Source organism: Lactuca sativa, chromosome 3 (assembly GCF_002870075.4).
Source record: "Lactuca sativa cultivar Salinas chromosome 3, Lsat_Salinas_v11, whole genome shotgun sequence".
Classification (NCBI taxonomy): domain Eukaryota; kingdom Viridiplantae; phylum Streptophyta; class Magnoliopsida; order Asterales; family Asteraceae; genus Lactuca; species Lactuca sativa.
This window is the reverse complement of record NC_056625.2, coordinates 317,347,676-317,367,006: the sequence shown is the minus strand read 5'-3', so window position 1 is coordinate 317,367,006 and position 19,331 is coordinate 317,347,676. Positions and strand designations below refer to the sequence as shown.

The 19,331-nt window shown below is 40.4% G+C and overlaps 3 protein-coding genes across 3 annotated transcripts; all 3 read right to left on the bottom strand.

Moving 5' to 3' along the window:
• Positions 1–1,051: 1,051 nt before the first annotated feature.
• LOC111902925 (uncharacterized) lies at positions 1,052–1,786 on the bottom strand. Its single transcript, XM_023898733.1, has one exon. The coding sequence runs from the start codon at positions 1,784–1,786 to the stop codon at positions 1,052–1,054; it is 735 nt and encodes a 244-aa protein (XP_023754501.1).
• Positions 1,787–3,954: 2,168 nt separating this feature from the next.
• Positions 3,955–4,870, bottom strand: LOC111902926 (protein CURVATURE THYLAKOID 1A, chloroplastic). The gene is made up of 4 exons (XM_052769992.1): positions 4,753–4,870; positions 4,284–4,451; positions 4,128–4,204; positions 3,955–4,020 (listed from the first exon to the last, which is right to left on the bottom strand). Exons 1-4 carry the CDS (start codon positions 4,868–4,870, stop codon positions 3,955–3,957), a joined length of 429 nt encoding a protein of 142 aa, XP_052625952.1.
• Positions 4,871–9,288: 4,418 nt separating this feature from the next.
• Positions 9,289–10,730, bottom strand: LOC111902927 (protein CURVATURE THYLAKOID 1A, chloroplastic). Its single transcript, XM_023898735.3, has 5 exons — positions 10,517–10,730; positions 9,965–10,059; positions 9,755–9,862; positions 9,603–9,674; positions 9,289–9,486 (listed from the first exon to the last, which is right to left on the bottom strand). Exons 1-5 carry the CDS (start codon positions 10,665–10,667, stop codon positions 9,421–9,423), a joined length of 492 nt encoding a protein of 163 aa, XP_023754503.2. The 5' UTR covers positions 10,668–10,730; the 3' UTR covers positions 9,289–9,420.
• Positions 10,731–19,331: the final 8,601 nt, after the last annotated feature.

Genomic DNA, 19,331 nt, shown 5'->3' with positions numbered 1-19,331 from the left:
GTTAACATTTACAAAAGCATTAGAATTCCTAGTTGTGACACCGCCACCCGACACGGCGGCCGGTGGCAGCAAGAGGCGGCAACCACCACCTCACGATGGTGGTGACGAATTTTCTTCACTATCTTGATTGGTTACAATTTACAATACGATCCAAATAACACACATGCTAATAAACACACACACACACCTAAAATACACAAAAGCATACGCAGCCGCCTTAAGGTGGCCGACGGCGACAAATGGTGGCAGCCACCACCCTCTAGTGGTGGTTGTAGTGGTTTCTTCGGATCTCTGGCGGCCTCATCCCATCTCATTACACGGACACACATCTCATGCCCGGAAAATAAATCCAACACCCACTGAGGTGGGTGGCGAAGGCACCGGCACAAGAAAGTTAGCAGCGGCGGCAACCAAGGCGGCGGATGGCGTTAAACGAAACAACCGGCAGCAGCAGCGTAATCGGCAGCAATGACACACGTCAGGTGGTCATCCGACAGCGACAAGAGGTACTCGACTCGATGGCACTTTGGTTCCAACATAGATGGCGGCAATGGTGGCGTGCAACGATGGCAGCAGCTATTGGAATCAGGCCCTGTAGACACACTTCTTTGTAACAACAAACACACCACTCAATCTGTGATTTTTCAGGAAGAGAAATAAAGAGGAGAAGAGATAATCGTAATGCAGAAAATGGCTGCTTTCTATTCATGACACGAGATGGCATTTATAGCCAAAAAAACCTAACGAACCTAAACACAACTAAGCCCATGCTTTCCTGTTTTCCAGCCCTATTACTTGGTCCACATGACCCATTCAATAAAAAAACAAACTATTTATTTTTCTGAATAATAAAACTAAAAAATATCAAGATTAAAATCCTACATTCACCTCCTTAATCTTGATACATTTTTTTTCATCAAAGCAATGACGGTTCTTCATCTTGGATCAAGTTTGCTTCTTTGTCATTGTCTTTGTCATTCCACTTTGTGCACTCATAGCTAAAATGCCCAAAGTCTCCACAGTTAAAGCATCGGAAGTTATTTTTGTCACCTCAACCTCTTCCTCTTCCTCGAGCTCTTCCACCTCTTTCATAGTTCCTTCCACGCCCTCTTCCATGTCCACTACTATCATCATGCCTTGGTTCACTTGCCATCATGAGTTGACCCTGCTCTTCTTCCTTTTCATCATGACTTTGAAGCCTTTCTTCATAGGCTTTGACCCTTCCAACCGCTTCTTCAAATGTCATAGTTTCAAGATCAGAATATTGTTCAATTGGAGCTACAATTGGCAAGTACTTCTTTGGAACCGAATTGAGAAACTTTCTAACGATCACCTCCTCTTCAAGAGTTGAACCAAGACTTTTGAACTTGGCAACAATACCACTTATTTTGCCCGAAAAGTCATTGATTGACTCATTTTCCTTCATCTTAAGCATCTCCGATTCATTTCTTAAGGTTTGCAGCCTTGCTTTTTGCACCCGTTCGGATCCAATATACCTAACCTTGATTGATTCCCAAACATCTTTTGCATTCTTGTGTTTAGCAACCTGTAAAAGAACATTCTCTGGGAGGGTTTGGAAAATTATGCCTTTGGTGGTATAATTCTTCTTCTCATCAACTACATCCTTGGTTATTGCATCCCAATATCCATATGCCCTCAAAAAAGTTTCAATCATAATAGACCAAGTAGTATAATTAGTTTCAGTCAATTTAGGACATTGAAATGGTACAACAGTACCTTGAGCCACAACCTCTTTTGACCCCCCTTGGTTTGATCCTCCAGCCATTCTTTCTCTTAGACTTTATACTCAGTCTCTCTTGGTCTCTCTTTCTCAGGTAATGACTTTCTTTCTTTCTTCTTTCTTTCCTGCTTTCTTTCTTTCTCTTCCTTTCTTCTTTCTTTCTGCTTTCTTTCTTTCTCTTTCTTTCTTCTTTCTTTCCTGCTTTCTTGATTTCTTTCTTTCTTGCTTTTTGTCGGTTTTTACTTCTGCAACATCGTGATCTTCAATTCTCCATGAAATCACCTCCTCCTTCTTCTAATTGATCCTAGGCTCTGATACCAAATGTTGGAATCATGCCCTGTAGACACACTTCTTTGTAACAACAAACACACCACTCAATCTGTGATTTTTCAGGAAGAGAAATAAAGAGGAGAAGAGATAATCGTAATGCAGAAAACGGCTGCTTTCTATTCATGACACGAGATGGCATTTATAGCAAAAAAAAAACCTAACGACCCTAAACACAACTAAGCCCATGCTTTCCTGTTTTCCAGTCCTATTACTTGGTCCACATGACCCATTCAATAAAAAAACAAACTATTTATTTTGCTGAATAATAAAACTAAAAAAGATCAAGATTAAAATCCTACAGCAGCGACGACCCTTAGTGGCAGAACCTTCCCCAGCATCGATGGTTGCTTCGAATCGACAGCCACAACAGCAAAGGAACAAAGAAGAGAGAGAGAAGAACACAGAGGGTGGCAGCGGCACAATTGAGCGGACCCGTTCACAGCGTCATTGCCACCGCAATAGTCCCGACGGCCTAAGTTGACGTCGGCGGGCACGGTTCCAACAATCTTCGGTGGTTCTCTTATTCTGTTCACGACGTGCGACAACAAGTTATGGTGGTGGTCGGGTTCGGCAAGGAAACAGCGACCGGAGGTGGTCATTGAGAAGGTGACGACCGAATGGATGGGGCATAAGGATGGTTGCGGCTGGTGAAAGAAGTGTTAGGTTTAGGGTTTAAACAATAGCGAAGCTTTATACCCGGTTATCACCAACTTTTCCCATAATAACACAAATGGTCCCTCCTTGCCATACTTCTTTCAAAACTGATACCTAATTTACTATTTCGACCCCTCCTTCAGAAAATCCTTACTAATCAAGTCCAATATTTACTTTTTAACCCCTGTTTCCATAATTTCTTTTATATTAAGCCCCAAATAATACCAAACACTCCTTGACTTATGCAAATCTTTACAAATTAAGTCCCAACATTACACTTTAGCCCCTGGAGGTTCAATTCTTGCCATTGGACTTCCTAAAACCAACACCCACTAATTATTATTCGATCTTGGGCTATAATAGTATAAAATAATCATAATAATTACTTCCAGGGGCTCCTAATTTATTATTTAATTACTCTATTTAAACGGGATGTTACATTGGTTGTGGGCCTGGGGGTATTCCATCCCTAAGATGATTGGACCTATAGTATGTTGGCATTCCAACCGATTGGTTGAGGGCCTGGGGTATTCCATCCCGATGGTTGACTGGACCCATAGTATGTTGTTATGATTATATGTTTGTTGTCATGGGTATGGGTATTTTGGGGGAACTCACAAAGCTTTCGGGCATACAGTTCCAGTTTGTTGTTTCAGGTATTTCTGGAGATCATGGGAAGGCGAAGGCATGATCGTGTCGCTCCTCCTGTTGTTATGATTTTATGATTTGATATTGGGATACTCTGATATTTTTTAATACGAAAACAAACTATGTAATGTTAAATGGTTTTAAGTGTTTTGAAAAAGTTTAAATTGGCATGATTTTTATGGGTGTTACATTTTGTGTTTTGGTTTTGGCCCCCTAGTTTTTGATGGTCGTGTTCCACCCCTATTTGTTACGTATTGCGAACCATCCTATACCTCCCCTTATCCAATTTATAAGGAACTGAGTAATTTTTGTCCAAAATTGCTTATGGATTTTTTAACCAAAATAGTAATTTTTGTCCAAAATTTCTTATGGGTTTCTTAACCAAAAATAGGTCTTCCAGTGATAAGTCTAAGGTCATATCAAAATATTTCAATTGTAAAATAGTACGTTTTTAAATAAGACCAAAAAAAAAATTGTAGGTATGGTTAAAGATATAATTTATAAGGTTTTGGAACAATCTTATGGGCAAACATGATGACTACTTACACAAATTTTATAAGAAAAATTAACAATAATATAGTTTACTCGGTCCCTGCAATCTCCTTCTTAATCCACTCAATATTTGTTGCTAACTCTTTTCTGCTAGACTGAAATATATAAAATTATAAAATTCCCAAAATATTAGTATGTCTTTTCAAGATTAAATGTGGCTAAACCCTACATTCTTCTTATATTCAAGTTGCAAGAAATTTACCTTTAAGAGAAGATACTGGTAGACAAACCATCCAATATATCCAAGTCCTACCAACTCTAAGATCTTTGGAAGTTGTGACAAGATAACAGAAACTATATTAGAAAACAATATTTCAAGACCACAATATACAAACAACATATAGAAAGCATACCCATGGCACTGACTTGACAGCACCAATAAGGATTGAAGATATCAATATTGCAACAACTGCTCCTCCTCCATACACAACAACTGTCGACTTGTTTTCAAGTGAATCCCACTTTTCCTTCAGGTCATCGAACAATTCATTAGCATCTAGAGCAATTGATTCGGAACATAAATGATCTTCTCAACCTTGGTAACACGAAGAAATTGCTGTCAATTTTCATACGGTATTGATAAATGTGTTAGTTTTTATAAATTCAATGACAAATGTCACAACATTGAGGATGAACGACAGTGAAAATTGCAGCCAAAAGGAGTGAATCTCCACAATAGGTCACATTACCTGACTTTCATCGTACAAAAAACACACATCTAAACGAAACAACACGTAGAATTGAAACCAATTACTAGCTTCTAGACTACATGTTCAACGAAATTCTCTAGAGAAGTAGTATTAATTAACTTCTAACTATAAAGTTACCCGACACATGTTTGATCGAAGAGGAAAACGAACAAGCTGGAAGGTGTGGTAACACTGAGCAACAGACAAAGGGGGTGGTAGGAAGCTGAGGTAACCCAACGGCGGTGTGTGTCAACATGTACTTTTGTACTACTGAATTTCGGTAGGCGGCTTTTGATTGGTTAACTTTCTATCTTCGTAATCCACGTTTGATCGGTTCTTCATTATTAGGCTTGTACTAAATTAGAAAGGTCAGGTGTGCGTCAACATGTACTTTTGTACTACTGAATTTCGGTAGGCGGTAGGTTGTGTAACTTGTGTTTGATTAAAAAAAATTAAAATATTTTGATGATCAATCGTTATAAAAAAAATATTATTAATATTATACTACTAAAATATAAACTAGAAAGGTTACCTCCGCTACGCGGGGCCAAGAAGCTTTCAATATTTTTTCCGAATCGATAAATATGACAGACGTAGATAGTGCAAGGATGAAAAGCCCGGAGTTTTCCCCGGACCGTTTTTTTCATGTTTTTATGAAAAAATATAAAAATTTTGACTGCAAGGATTAGAAGTTTCAAAATGGTTAAAGAATTAAAGGGGTAGGAATTAGCAAATTTTTAAAAATGGGATCAAAGTTGTCAAACTGTTAGAGTTTTGTAGCCAAACTTTAAATATTAAAAGGTTCCTAAAAAGTGTAAAAATATTGATTGCAAGGACCAAAAATGTCAAAATAGGTAAAGAATGAGGAGCAAAGTGCAGGGACCATTTTAAAAAGTGTAAAAATATTGATTGCAAAGACTAAAAATGTCAAAATAGGTAAAGAATGAAGAGCAAAGTGCAGGGACCATTTCTGCCAAAAAAATGTCCAGTTTACTATTCAGAAGTTTCATATATATATATATATATATATATATATATATATATATATATATATATATATATATATATATATAGAAAAAACTGCAAATTTGGTCCCTGTGGTTATCAAAAAAATGTTGATAGAGTCCAAAATCTTTTTAACTTGCACCATCGGTCAAAAATCAGATCTTTTTTGTGGATATGGTCCCTATCAAACGTAAAATAACTATTATACCCTTTTAATTTGTTTTTTACATTTTTTTTATGTTTCAGCCTTTTTTTAATATTTTGATAATTAAAAAAATAAGAAAAACTCACCCTACCCCCATTTCACCGTACCCCCACCCCATCTATCTCTCTTAAGCACATACACACACACAAATCCTATTCATCGTCTTCTCCAAACCACACCCCTTATTTCTCTCCTTCTTTTTGTTGATGGAAAGAAAATAGGGACAAGCAATTGAATGAGGCAAGAGATAAAGATCAAGTTAGGGAAAAACGATGGAAGGCAACAACTATGCAGCTGCCGGAGATGCAGATGAACAAATTCAACGATGATGCCATTGACGAAGGAAATGGTGGTCGGAGAAAAGGGTGATGATGGAGAAACGCAACCCGCTTTCTCGTCCAGCAACAGAAATCGACATTCTTGCTCTTGTCCTTTATTCTAAAAACCGATTCACACTCAATCGGTACCCCTCAATGAAATGCAACCTCCTTTTTTTTCCTCAAAATTGCTCGCTGCTCTACACTACATTCGTTCTTTCTTGTCTAAAAATCGATTAAACAAACATATGCAACCTCTCCCGACGTTCCTTTTACTTGCTCAAAATTTGATTAGTAGCCTTCCTTCTTCTCTAGATCGATTAATCACTAGATTTTTTCTTTTTCCATCCTTAGTTCGATCAAACGGATTTTTGGTTGTTAACAAAGGTATAAGATGGCTGATAGTAATGGTATTGGTTATGTTTTGGTGCGTTATAGTGGCAGTAAAAAGGAGGAATAAGGGTGGGTTATTGTGGTTAAGGTTAGGCTGTAATGGTGGGATTATGGTTGAGGTTGAAGATGGTTGAAAGAGGTGAAGGTCGATGGTTGTGTTCTTGGGTGTCTTCGGTGGTGACTGGTGGCTGATTTGGGAAGTGGTAGTGATGGGTGGTTTTTGGGTTTAGATTTGGAGAATGGATGTGGTTGTGAATGGAGTAGTTGAAGCTTCATCCATGGAGAGAGAGAGAGAGAGAGAGAGAGAGAGAGAGAGAGAGAGAGAGAGATGGGATGGTATGGGTAGTTGTTTTTATTTATTTTTAATTATTCTGATATTAGGAAAACATAAAAAAATGTAAAAAAAAAAAAAAAAAAAAAAAAAGACAAATTAAAAGGGTATAATCATCATTTTAAGTTTGATAGGGACCATATCCACAAAAAAGATCTAATTTGGACCGATGGTGCAAATTGAAAAGATTTTGGATTCTATCCACATTTTTTTTATAACCACAAGGACCAAATTTGCAGTTTAGTGTATATATATATATATATATATATATATATATATATATATATATATATATATATATATATATATATATATATATATATATATATATATATATATATATATACTAGGTGTATGACCCATGTATTACATGGGTTCATTTTAAAAAAATATGAAATTTTAAAATTTTAAGAAGTTTAAATTTATAAAAAAAATTCCAAAAATATTGAATTATTAAAACTAAAGTGTTTTTCTCCTTTAAATTTAAACATATAATTTAGATAAATAAACAAAGAAACTAATGGGGTTTTAATTTTGAAAATTTGAAATTAGAAGGAAAGTTAATTAATGAAATTGATATGCATTTATTATTACATTTATTGCAATTAATATATTTAATAAATTACTATATGAAATTTAATAAAAATAAAAAGAACCACAAAATGACATGTGGAAAAAATTTAATTGAAAATAACCACAAAATGACAAGTTGCAAAATCAATGAGAGTGTGCCATGTGGCAAAAAGATTTTCATTTATTAGAGTACTAGGTGTGAGACCCGTGTATTACACGGGTTTAAAAAAATTAATATAAAAAATTGTAAACATAAGTATTTTTTGCAATATCAGAAATATTGAAATTTGTATGATGATCTTGTGAAATCATTTCCTTCAATATTATATAATTTTGGAATTGTTAATAAAGTTTAGCTGTGATATTGACTAACATATGCATATTATCAGGGAATTAAAAAGGAAGAAAATTAAAGTTTGTATAACAATTATTCTTAGAGTTTAATATAATTAAATACCTTACATATATAAACTATGTATTTAATTCCAGATTTTTTAATTTAAGAAATGTGAAAAAAAAGTAGAAAATGACATGTGGAAAATAAAAAATCCATAATATCTAAAAAAATTACATGTGGCAAATGAAAGGAAAACATGACATGTGTCGGAAATCATTTTCATTTATTAGGTTAGATATATATATATATATATATATATATATATATATATATATATATATATATATATATATATATATATATATATATATATATATATATATATATATATATATATATATATATATATATATATATATATATATATATATATATTAATTAATTAGACTACAAGAAGAATTCGGCACTTGTGGCGCACACCCCTATTGAATAGGTGTGGCAACTAAACTTGTTCCCATTCCAAACATCTTCTCTATTTTTTTTTTCTTTTCCTTCTTTGACATTTTCTCTTTTTCTTCCATTGTATGTCAAGAGTGAGTGTAGAGGGCGAACGCAAGACAAAACCCAGTGGTGGCATGTCGGAAAATTTATACTACATGGGAAATTCTAAAAAAAAAAAAAATTATACTGTGCTTTAAAATTTGAGGGGTTGCACCGGCCACCTCGGGAACCCCTATGTATGCCATTGGAGGCGGAGGCGCTTTGCCATGCTATTGCTATGACACCACTTCCTCTGATCTTAATTTTTTTTAAATATAAGCTTAAGGTCATGGGTTTTTTGGGCTTAGTGCTAAGCTACTACGCAAAGTTGCTAGGCAAAGCTGGAAAGGCTACTAACATCACCGGTTATCGATGCTTGGCCTTGTTCAGTTGTTCAGTTCTTCAACTATTGATCTTTTTGGTAATAACCTCAAAATCATATCACAAATATATAACTTCATCAATTCGTTCATTTTAAAGTTTGGGGCTTCATTGATTTCTAAATAACGACCATGGGTTTGGTTATTCCATGAAGTTATGGCACTACATGATGGATACTCGGTTCTTGTAACAAGAACTTGAAATCAAAAAACACTTTTTGGTTTTCGTTTCCCACTTCGACCACAAGGATGAGATAGTTTGCAAGGAGGAAGACTCAAAGTCCAATTGCAATGACCCATACGCAAGGTAGATCTGAAGCTCATCAATGTGAGGCACAAGCATGTGACTAAGTTTGCATACTCCATTGGTGCACTGTTTCATGTTTCTATTACTCCTTTAGTTTTTGCTTATGTTTAGGACCTAGCTGCATATTTAATTTCCTGCATGTAATTGCAGTTTTAAAATCAATCTAGAAAATTGCTCCAAATTCTCTTATCTTCTTTAATTCTTGAGATATTAGTCATCTCTAATTCAGATCAATCATATTACTATCCTGACAATGAACACAAATACCTATCTATAAGAAGCTATATATGAACTTAAATCTTGTATTCTCTTGGCTCCAATGCACACACAATCATATTCCCAAACACAAATGTTATATGAAAAATTGAAGAAAGCGTATCATATATATTACATGTAGAAACCTATATATACACCTAATTTACTCGGTCCCTGCAATCTTCTTCTTTATCGACTCAATATCTGTTGCCAACTCTTTTCTGCTAGACTGAAATATATAAAATATAAAATTCCCAAAACATCAGTATGCATCCCTTTTAATTTCAACATAAAATGTGGCTAAACCATACATACTTGTAATATTTAAAATTTTAAAAAATTTACCTTGAACAGAAGGTATCGGTACACAAACCATCCGGTATATCCAAGTCCTACCAACTCAAAGATCTTTGGAAGCTATAGAAAACATTAGACACCTGATTTAGAAAAACAACAACTCAAAAACACCATGCCAACAAGATATATATAACACATACCAATGGCACTGAGTTGACTGCACCAATAAGGATTGAAGATATCCAAATTGCAACAACTGCTCCTCCTCCATACACTATAACTGTTGACTTGTTTTCAAGTGCATCCCACTGTAAAGGAAACAAATATTGTATCAGAAACAGAGACTGATAAGTAAGTAGATCATGACAAAAGAATTGAGTTGAGCTTATATATGTTTCTTGAATCTTCACCTTTTCCTTTAAGTCATTGAACAATTCATTAGCATCCGGAGGAGATGATGCATCTTCTGAGGCCTTGATCTTCAATAGAGATGACCTTCGTGATACTAACAAGCAATTAACAACTTACATATCAAATGCTATCCAGCTTTATAGTACAGAGAACACACATATCTAAAAGAAACAACACGTGTAATGGCTGGAACCCCAAAGTTCCGGATTAAACTGAATACTAGTTTCAACATTGATAAGAATTTGCTTCAGATCTAACACCAAAGGTTTCTAATTTAGTGACCTTTTGCGAGGTTCAGTGAAGTACACTGTCTAATGTACCTAGAAACGTAAAACAACCCATGTTGGTTTTGAAGTTGAAAGATTTATTGTGTTCACTAATTGAATAACAGCTCACGACAAATTTCAAATCTACGAGGAAGTAGTTTACGTGAAGTTGTCATTGAGAACCTCAAAATCGATCGAAAATCCAGCTCACAGCCTAACTTGTAAACAATATGCTCGACGAAATGCCTCAGAGAACAACAATAGTAGCACCGACAATAAAGTTACCTGAAATCTGTTTGATCGAAGTGGAAAACGAACGAGCTGGAAGGTGCGGTAACGATGAGCAACGGACAGCGGTGGTGCTAGGAAGACGAGGTAACACGACGGCGGTGGCCGCCGAGGAAGTTGCTGCCGCAAACGCCGTCGCCATTTTCATAAACTCTACGTATTCAGCCGACCTCAACTTTTTCTGCTATCCACACTCATCTCTCTCCTTTTCTTTTTAGCTTTTGTTGGATTCTTGCTTTGACACGTGGAGAAAGGGAGCATTTTGATTGGTTAAGTTTCTATCTTCGTAATCCACGTTTGATCGGTTCCTCTGCATTGGCCTTTTACTAGATAGGTCAAGTCAGGTGTGTGGCAACAGGTAATTTTGTATCGGAGAGTTGGGTTGTGTTTGATTCAAAACGTTATTTTTCTTTTCCAAAACATTTAATAAAGGGAAACGTTATTTCTGCCCCTCGTTTAATAATATTACCCCTGTAATTATTACTGTATTCGTTAGGTGTCTGATTTATTTATTTATTTATTTTTTTTTTTGACAGTTTTTTACTTTTTTAACCAATCCATTTAGGAAAAGGTTGTATTGGCTTGAAAGCTATGAATTACTGAATATGAACCCTTTCCAAATAATATTTAATATTTATATCTTTAACTCTTTAGAGCATTACTTGCTGTTTATATCCATTTTAGTTTCAAAAAAATACTTTCCGTCGTCTCTCTCAAAATATTAGTTTATTATCGTTGTGTTAGTATTTTAATTTTTTTAATTAAATAAAAATATTTATATATCATTTATAAAAATAATATTAATAAATTATCCATAAATAAACTTATTATATCTACCTTAATCCAAGAGCAATATTATCATTAATCACATTACTTTTAACATTAATATAAAAATAAACCTATTATATTTTTTATTTTATATAAACTAATCAATAAAAATAAAATGATTATCATTAATAAAAAAATTAACAAATTTCTATGTCCACCAACCACCACCTTTAACACTACCGGTATCTCACTGCCACCTCTAACAACCACCTCACACTTATATTTTTTAAATTTCATTTTATATGTAAATACTCTCATAACAATCTTATTTAATATTAATAACTTGCTTTTCTTTTGATGAATTTATTTTTCTTTCATATCTCGTTAAGCATTTTATTCATAATCATATAATTATGGGGTAATTACTAATTTAGCCAAATTTGAAACACCCAAAATTCCAAACCAATTTAAACTTTTAAAAACATGTCAAGTTCATCAAATCATTACAACTTTGTTTTCAAAATATTAATTATCAGAGTTTTCCCAGAAGCATAAACATAATAGGAGGAGTGGTACGATCACGCATTCGCCTTGCCGCGATCCCCTGTTGTACCTGAAACAATAAACTGAAACAGCATGTAATGGTCCACAGCTTTACAAGTTGGACTACCTATGGGCCCTCAGTACGAGTCTGCAATGCCTACCGGGCCCTCAGCTCGTATCTGGAATGTCATCGACCCCTCAGTACGAGTCTGGAATGCCTAGCGGGCCCTCAGCTCGTATCTGGAATGCTCCCGAGTCCTCGGTATGAGTCTGGAATGCCTACCGGGCCCTCAGCTCATATCTGGAATACTCTAGGGTTTGTTGGCTACCGCATGCAGCAGTACAACCTCAACCCAACCCACACAACATATAACATAACTACTAAGCATGTAATAATCATATAACATCACAGGTAGTCCTATAGGTCTACCTAACTGGCATAACCACTAACATGCAACACTAACTCATACTCAACATTTAACACTACTAGGATAACATATTCACTGGGCCGGCCTTGGTGCCTTAGACCCCTTAGTATAGTGAGGATAACTCACCTCGCAACTGTCGTATGAACTAGAAAGCTCAACTCCCGGATCACCAACACGAACTTCACCACCTATAATTACCATAAAACCCCTTTTTCATAAATCTCCAAATTACCAAAACATCCTCAGAAGTCAACTGGTCAACTCTAGGTCAAAGTCAAAGTCTATTAGTCAAAGTCAACAGTGCATGTTGACTCGACTTGTCGAGTCCTCCCTGAACTCGAGAAGTCATGAAATCCTTGATTGGCTCATCGAGTTCCCCTTTAACTCGCTGAGTTCGTACGTGTCCAGGGATTGGGAGAAACCCTAGCCGACTCGCCGAGTCTTCGAACAACTCCCCGAGTTCAAGGCAATCTTTAACGGGCTCGTCGAGTTGTTCATCCAACTCGTCGAGTACATAGCCATCTCCATGTGGCTCGCCGAGTCGACCTTGCGACTCGCCAAGTCCCTTCAGTCCATCATCCATACAGACGCTTTTTAAGCCATGCAGCGGCTCCATATTGCAGATCCAAGCTTCTAGGGTATGTTTATCACGTAAAGTTGCAAACTTTACGTGCATGCAAGGCCCTAGGGGCTCTAAATGACCAATCTAAGTATCTAATGGGGCTTTACACCTTAGGAGAGTCTCATCCTTGCAAGAGCTGGAAACTTTATGAACTTAGGACCCAAAAGAGGTTCAGATCTGGAGTTTCAGCTTCAGATCTAGCTCCCATAACAAAATACCTTAATGAATAACCAAAGAAAGCCCTAGCCTCCACATATGAATGATTCTAAAAGAAAAGAGGTTAAGGTAACAGCTTATTACCTCCCAAAACGTGCCCAAGCTGGAGTGGATTCTGAATTCACACGAAATCCTTGATGCTAGCCTCTTGATCTACAAATTTCCATCACAAAGTTCACTTCTCAAAGCTCTAAACACTCTCCAAGCTCACACTCACGAAATTAGGGTTCCTGGCTCTCAAGGGCTGATACAGGACAGTGGGAGGCACTAATGGTCCAATATATAGGGTGCAAAAACCCTGAAATTTAGGGTTTCCACTGCCAGTTCCTACTCGTCGAGTCCCCCATGCCAACTCGACGAGTCACTCATTAAATGACATGTTCTGGCCCATTGCTACTCGACGAGTCACAACGTCAACTCGTCGAGTAGACCTTAAAAAAATGAAATATAAAAGGAATAATATTGATACCTGACGGTTGGGATGTTATAATTCTCCCCCACTTAACTAAGACTTCGTCCTCGAAGTTTGCTGTAGCGAATAACTTTGAGTAGTGTTCCCGCATCTCCACCTTTGGCTCCCACGTCCACTTGGACCCTCTCTGATGCTCCCACTGTACATTCACCAAAGGTACCTCCTTGTTCCTCAGAATCTTCACCTTTTCTCTCCAGTACGGCCACAGGCCTTTCCACGTAGTTCAGGCGCTTATCGACCTGAATATCATCTAGCGACACCACCGCCTCTTGATCCATGATGCATTTTTGCAGTTGCGAAACGTGGAAAGTGTTGTGGATCCGACTAAGCTCTTCCGGCAGCTCTAACTTGTAAGCCACCTTGCCAACCCTAGCAATGATCCTGAACGGCCCAATATATCGGGGACCCAATTTTCCCCTCTTCCTGAAGCGGATCACGCCCTTCCATGGCGAGACCTTCAGGAGTACCATGTCACCGACCTGAAACTCTAGCTCGGATCGGCGTCGGTCGGCGTACCTCTTCTGCCGACTCTGAGCGGTCTGCAGCTACTGCCTAATATGCTGAATCTTCTCGGTAGTCTGCAAGACTACCTCCGTCCGACCATCACCCTGTGACCAACCTCACCCCAACAAACCGGGGTGCGACATCTCCGCTCGTACAACAGCTCGAAAGGCGGGGCGCCAATGCTGTAATGATAATTGTTGTTATAGGCGAACTCTGCAAGCGGTAGGTGGGAATCCCAGATCCCACCAAAATCAATGACACACGCCCTCAACATATCCTCGATGGTCTGAATGGTCCGCTCGCTCTGACCATCAGTCTGCGGATGGAATGTTGTGCTGAAGTGCAACCGCGTGCCCAGTTCCTCGTTGAACTTTTGCCAGAAACGGAAGGTAAATCTAACATCCCGGTCGGAGACAATGGAGACCAGAACCCCATGGCGAGCCATGATCTCGCGGACGTACACGTCGGCCAACTTCTCAGCCAATGAACACTCCCGTATGGCCAAGAAATGGGCACTCTTGGTCAATCGATCCACGATGACCCAAATGGCATCAAACCCCTTCGCCGTCCTCAGCAGCTTTGTGATAAATTCCATCGTGATCTGTTCCCATTTCCAGAATCTCCAGGGGCTGCAGCTTGTCATGCAGCCTCTGATGCTCATCCTTGACCATCCTACAGGTCAAGCACCTCTCGACGTACCAAGCGATCTCGCGCTTCATACATGGCCACTAGTAGCTCAAACTCAAATCCCGGAACATCTTGGTGGCCCCCGGGTGAATAGAGAAGTGGGACTTATGAGCCTCCTCCATAACCGTCTCCCTAACCCCACCATACATTGGAACCTAAACTCGGCCGCATCGGGTCAATAATCCCGGACTATCCTGCTCAAACCGGGTATTCTCACCCTTGATCCTTTCCAGCTTCCGGTTCTCCGATCGTATGCCCTCAACCTGGGCATCTCTGATCAGACTCACAAGTGGAGAGTCCACTACTATCCTCATACATACTGTTGGGGTGGAAGACCCCGCTGACTTGCGACTCAAAGCATCAGCAACCACATTCGCATTACCAGGGTGGTAAAGGATCTCGCAATCGTAGTCCTTGACTACATCCAGCCACCTGCACTGCCTCATGTTCAGGTTCGGCTGATCCATGATATGTCTCAATCTCTTGTAATCCATGTATATGGTACAACGGACCCCATATAGGTAATGTCTCCATATTTTGAGGGCGAAAACCACCACCCCCAACTCCAGATCATGAGTAGGATACCTCGTCTAATGCGGCTTCAACTGTCGCGATGCATAAGCTATCACCCGTCCCCTCTGCATGAGGATTGCCCCTAGTCCCGTGATGGACGCATCACAGAACACCACAAAATCCTCGACTCCTTCCGGAAGTGTCAAGACTGGGGCCTCGCACAATCGCTGTCGGAGGGTCTCAAACGCCCTCTGTTGCTCAGGTCCCCACCAGAAATCCACCCCCTTCCTCGTCAGACGAGTGAGGGGTACCGCAATCTTGGAGAAATCCTGAATAAATCTCTGGTAGTATCCCACTAATCCCAAAAGCTCCTAATGTCCAAGGGAGATTTCGGAACCTCCCACTGCATAACCGCCTCGATTTTGGCCGGATCGGCCAACATCCCCTCCTGGTTAACGAGGTGTCCGGGGAATTGAACCTCTCGTAAACTCACACTTCGAGAACTTAGCATACAGTCGTTCCCCTCTCAGAACTCCCAGTAATTCCCGTAGATGTTCCTCGTGCTGCTCTCAGGTCTTGGAATACACCAAGATATCATCTATGAACACAATAACCGAACGATCGAGCATCGGGCCTGCAGACTCGATTCATCAGGTCCATGAGCACTGCTGGCGTGTTGGTGAGCCCAAACGGCATCACCACGAACTCATAATGTCCGTAACGCATCCGAAACGCGGTCTTCTCCACGTCCTCCTCCCTTACTCTAACCTGGTGATATCCAGACCTCAAGTCTATCTTGGAAAAACATGACGCACCCTATAATTGATCAAAAAGATCATCTATCCTCAAGAGTGGATAACGGTTCTTCAAGTTAACTTGTTCAACTCCCGGTAATAAATGCACATCCGGTGCTAACCATCTTTCTTCCTGACGAAGAGTATCAGTGCTCCCCATGGAGAACTGCTCGGACGAACGAACTACTTTCCCAGAAGCTCCTGCAGCTGTGATGATAATTCCTGCATCTCTTGTGGTTGCAATCGGTATGACGTCTTGGCGATAGGGGCCGCACCTGGCACTAAGTCGATCTTGAACTCGACCTACCTCTCTGGAGGCACTCCGAGTAACTCCTTTGGGAACACATCAGCAAACTCCCTGACCATCGGAGCCTCTTTAACTGGAGTCTGATCCCCGACCCGCGTATTCACCACATACGCTAAATAACCTGTACATCCGTGCTGAATGAACTGCCTAGCCCTGGAGGCTGAACAAAACTCTGATCCCACTCTGGTGTCCTCACCATATACAATCAACTCTCCCCCACTTGGGGTTTGAACCACTACTCGCTGACCCTCGCAATCAATCATGGCGTCGAAATGGCTGAGCAAGTCCATCCCCATAATCACGCATACATCACTAATGGGAATCGGAATCAAGTCTATCAGAAAAGGTACCCCAAAGATCTCCATCTCACACCCACTGTAGATCGAAGTAGCAGAAACCCTGTGTTCGTTGGCGATAGAGACTCGCAACGGACACTCTAACTCGCCTACTGGCACTCTGAACTTCCTACTAGATGTCTGAGATACAAAAGACCGACTCGCCCCCAAGTCGAACAAAGCCAAAGCAGGAAAGGAGTTCACTAGAAACGTACCAACAACCACATCTGGTGCTGCCTTAGCCTCCTCGGCCGTAAGCTGAAATGCGCGTCCCTAAGCCTTCAGAGGCTCTGCTCTACCCTGCCTCCCATCGGTAATCCTCAACGTAGCCGGCTTCAGGAGCCTGTGCCAGCTTGGCGGCAAGTAGTGGAAAGTTGGCCTTCATGTGGTCAACCTGATCGTAGTGATAACATAACCTTATACCCTGAACCGGGGCGATCTGGCGACAATCCTTTGCGTAATGCCCCTCTTTGCCACACCTGTGGCACCCACTACCAACTCGACACACACCAGAATGAACCTTGCCACACTTCCCACAAGTGCGGCTTTGCTGACCCCCGATCCTAGTATCAACAGTCTTAGACCGCTTCGGCACTGGCTGAGACTGTGCCACGGCCTACCGCTGCTCTCTCAACTGCTGATCAATCTCCAACTCATGTCGTCTGGAGGCCTCCTGCAACTCTAGAAGAGTATCACATCGCTGAGCAGACACAAACTGAAGGATATCCATCTTGAGCATGCTCAGATAACGGGTCATCTGAGCCTGCTCTGAAGCAAACTCCGGGCAAAACATCACCCTCTCAGTGAACATCCAGGTGATCTCCGTCACCGACTCCCCATCCTGTCTCAAACTCAGAAACTACTGTGCCAAACGTTCCCGCTCAACCCGTGGAATGTAACGGGCGCAGAGCATGTCCCTGAACGGCTCCCAAGTAACAGCAGCTCTCTGATCATCAGTGTACGACCCAGTCGCAAGTCTCCACCAGTCCTTGGCCCCGGACTTAAGCAGGTTCAGAGCACACCTGACCTTCTGGTCAGCAGGACACAAGCAGGTGAAGAAACACCCCTCCACATCTGAAATCCATCTCATAGCCTTGATGGGATCTTGCGACCCATCAAAAGTAGGGGGATTCGTGTTATCAAAGTCCCTGTACTGAAAACCCCTACCAACTCCTCCTCCTGCCGCACATACAGCTGATGCAGCTGTTGCAGCGGCTGTCTCTACAAGGGCTGCGTAGCACTCATCAAAATACTCCACCATGGCAGTCTTAATCGACCCGAACATCTTCGGTAGCTGTGCTCGGAACGCAGCAGCAACCTCATCATGTAGGATCTCCTGAATCCTAGCATCCAACTCCTCTGTACTCATCTGCACCACCTGCTCAGGTGCTGTTGGCCCCTCCTGGCCTCTGTCTCCTGATCCTGATCTCGAACCGGATCCATCCACAAAGCGTCTCGTCATCACCATTCTCAAACATACCACAAGATGTCAGATAATCCACATAAATATTTGGGAGACAACTCCCGACTCACCCTAGGGGTTGTGACTTCCTTGCTACATGTATGGGTCCTGTGCTTTCAGTAGTATGGGCCCCTACTACCTTCCACACCTACCTATATTTGTCTCAAGTATCATCACAATGCCCTAACTGAATACACAACATAGAGAGCGCTCAATCCTTACTCCTAGAGGAATGCTAAATATCTCATAAATGACCTTCCGCCTCACATCCCACCCATCTCATAAAGATCCATTTGCACCCAACGGTCTTACGTCCGGGCACATTATCAACCAAATTCCAAACTTGGTTGTCATACATGGACTGGATCTCGCTGTCCATTGCCTCTTTCCATTTTGCAGACTCTGGGCCCGCCATGGCTTCCTTATAGCTACTAGGTTCATCTAGATTTATTAGTGTATCATCATGAATATACGTGTCCCCTTCGGTAGTAATATGAAAACCATAAAACTGGGGTTGAACTCTAGTTCTTTCGGAACGTCTAAGAGGTAAGGACTCATCAATCGGTTCAACCGGAGTTTCCTCCTCGGGTAGAGGTTCCTTCATCTATCGACTCTTGAATCTCTTCAAGCTCGATTTGCCTCCCACTGTCTCCTTGGCTTATGAGTTCTCACTCTCGGAAAACTCCTCTCCTCGCAACAAAGACAACATTGTCCTTCGGTCTATAGAAGAGATATCCAAAGGATTTCTGCGGGTAGCCGATGAAAATACATCGCTCACTACGAGGTTCGAGCTTGTCGTGAGTATCTCGTCTTACGAAAGCCTCGCAACCCTAAACCTTGAAATGTGCTAACGAGGGAGCTTTCCCTGTCCACATCTCGTGAGGTGTTTTGGCAACCTTCTTAGTAGGGACTCGGTTAAGGATATGGGCGGCAGTCTCTAAGGCATACCCCCAGAATGAGATAGGTAGTGAAGCACGACTCATCATAGAGCGGACCATGTCTAACAAGGTTCGATTACGCCTTTCTGCCACACCATTCAACTGCGGTGTCCTAGGTGGCATCAATTGTGAAACTATTCCACACTCCTTGAGATAGTCGTGGAATTCAAGACTTAGGTACTCTCCTCCTCGACCGGATCGAAGCATCTTGATTTTCCTGCCC

Coding starts and splice junctions, on each gene's coding strand:
- LOC111902925 (XM_023898733.1), bottom strand. CDS start 1,786: ATGGCTGGAGGATCAAACCAAGGGGGGTCAAAAGAGGTTGTGGCTCAA.
- LOC111902926 (XM_052769992.1), bottom strand. CDS start 4,870: ATGTTGACACACACCGCCGTTGGGTTACCTCAGCTTCCTACCACCCCC. Junction 4,205..4,283: donor TGGTGCTGTCAAGTCAGTGC/CATGGGTATGCT, acceptor CTGTTATCTTGT/CACAACTTCCAAAGATCTTA. Junction 4,021..4,127: donor ACCAGTATCTTCTCTTAAAG/GTAAATTTCTTG, acceptor TATATATTTCAG/TCTAGCAGAAAAGAGTTAGC.
- LOC111902927 (XM_023898735.3), bottom strand. CDS start 10,667: ATGAAAATGGCGACGGCGTTTGCGGCAGCAACTTCCTCGGCGGCCACC. Junction 10,060..10,516: donor TTCGATCAAACAGATTTCAG/GTAACTTTATTG, acceptor ATTGCTTGTTAG/TATCACGAAGGTCATCTCTA. Junction 9,675..9,754: donor CAGTCAACTCAGTGCCATTG/GTATGTGTTATA, acceptor TGTTTTCTATAG/CTTCCAAAGATCTTTGAGTT.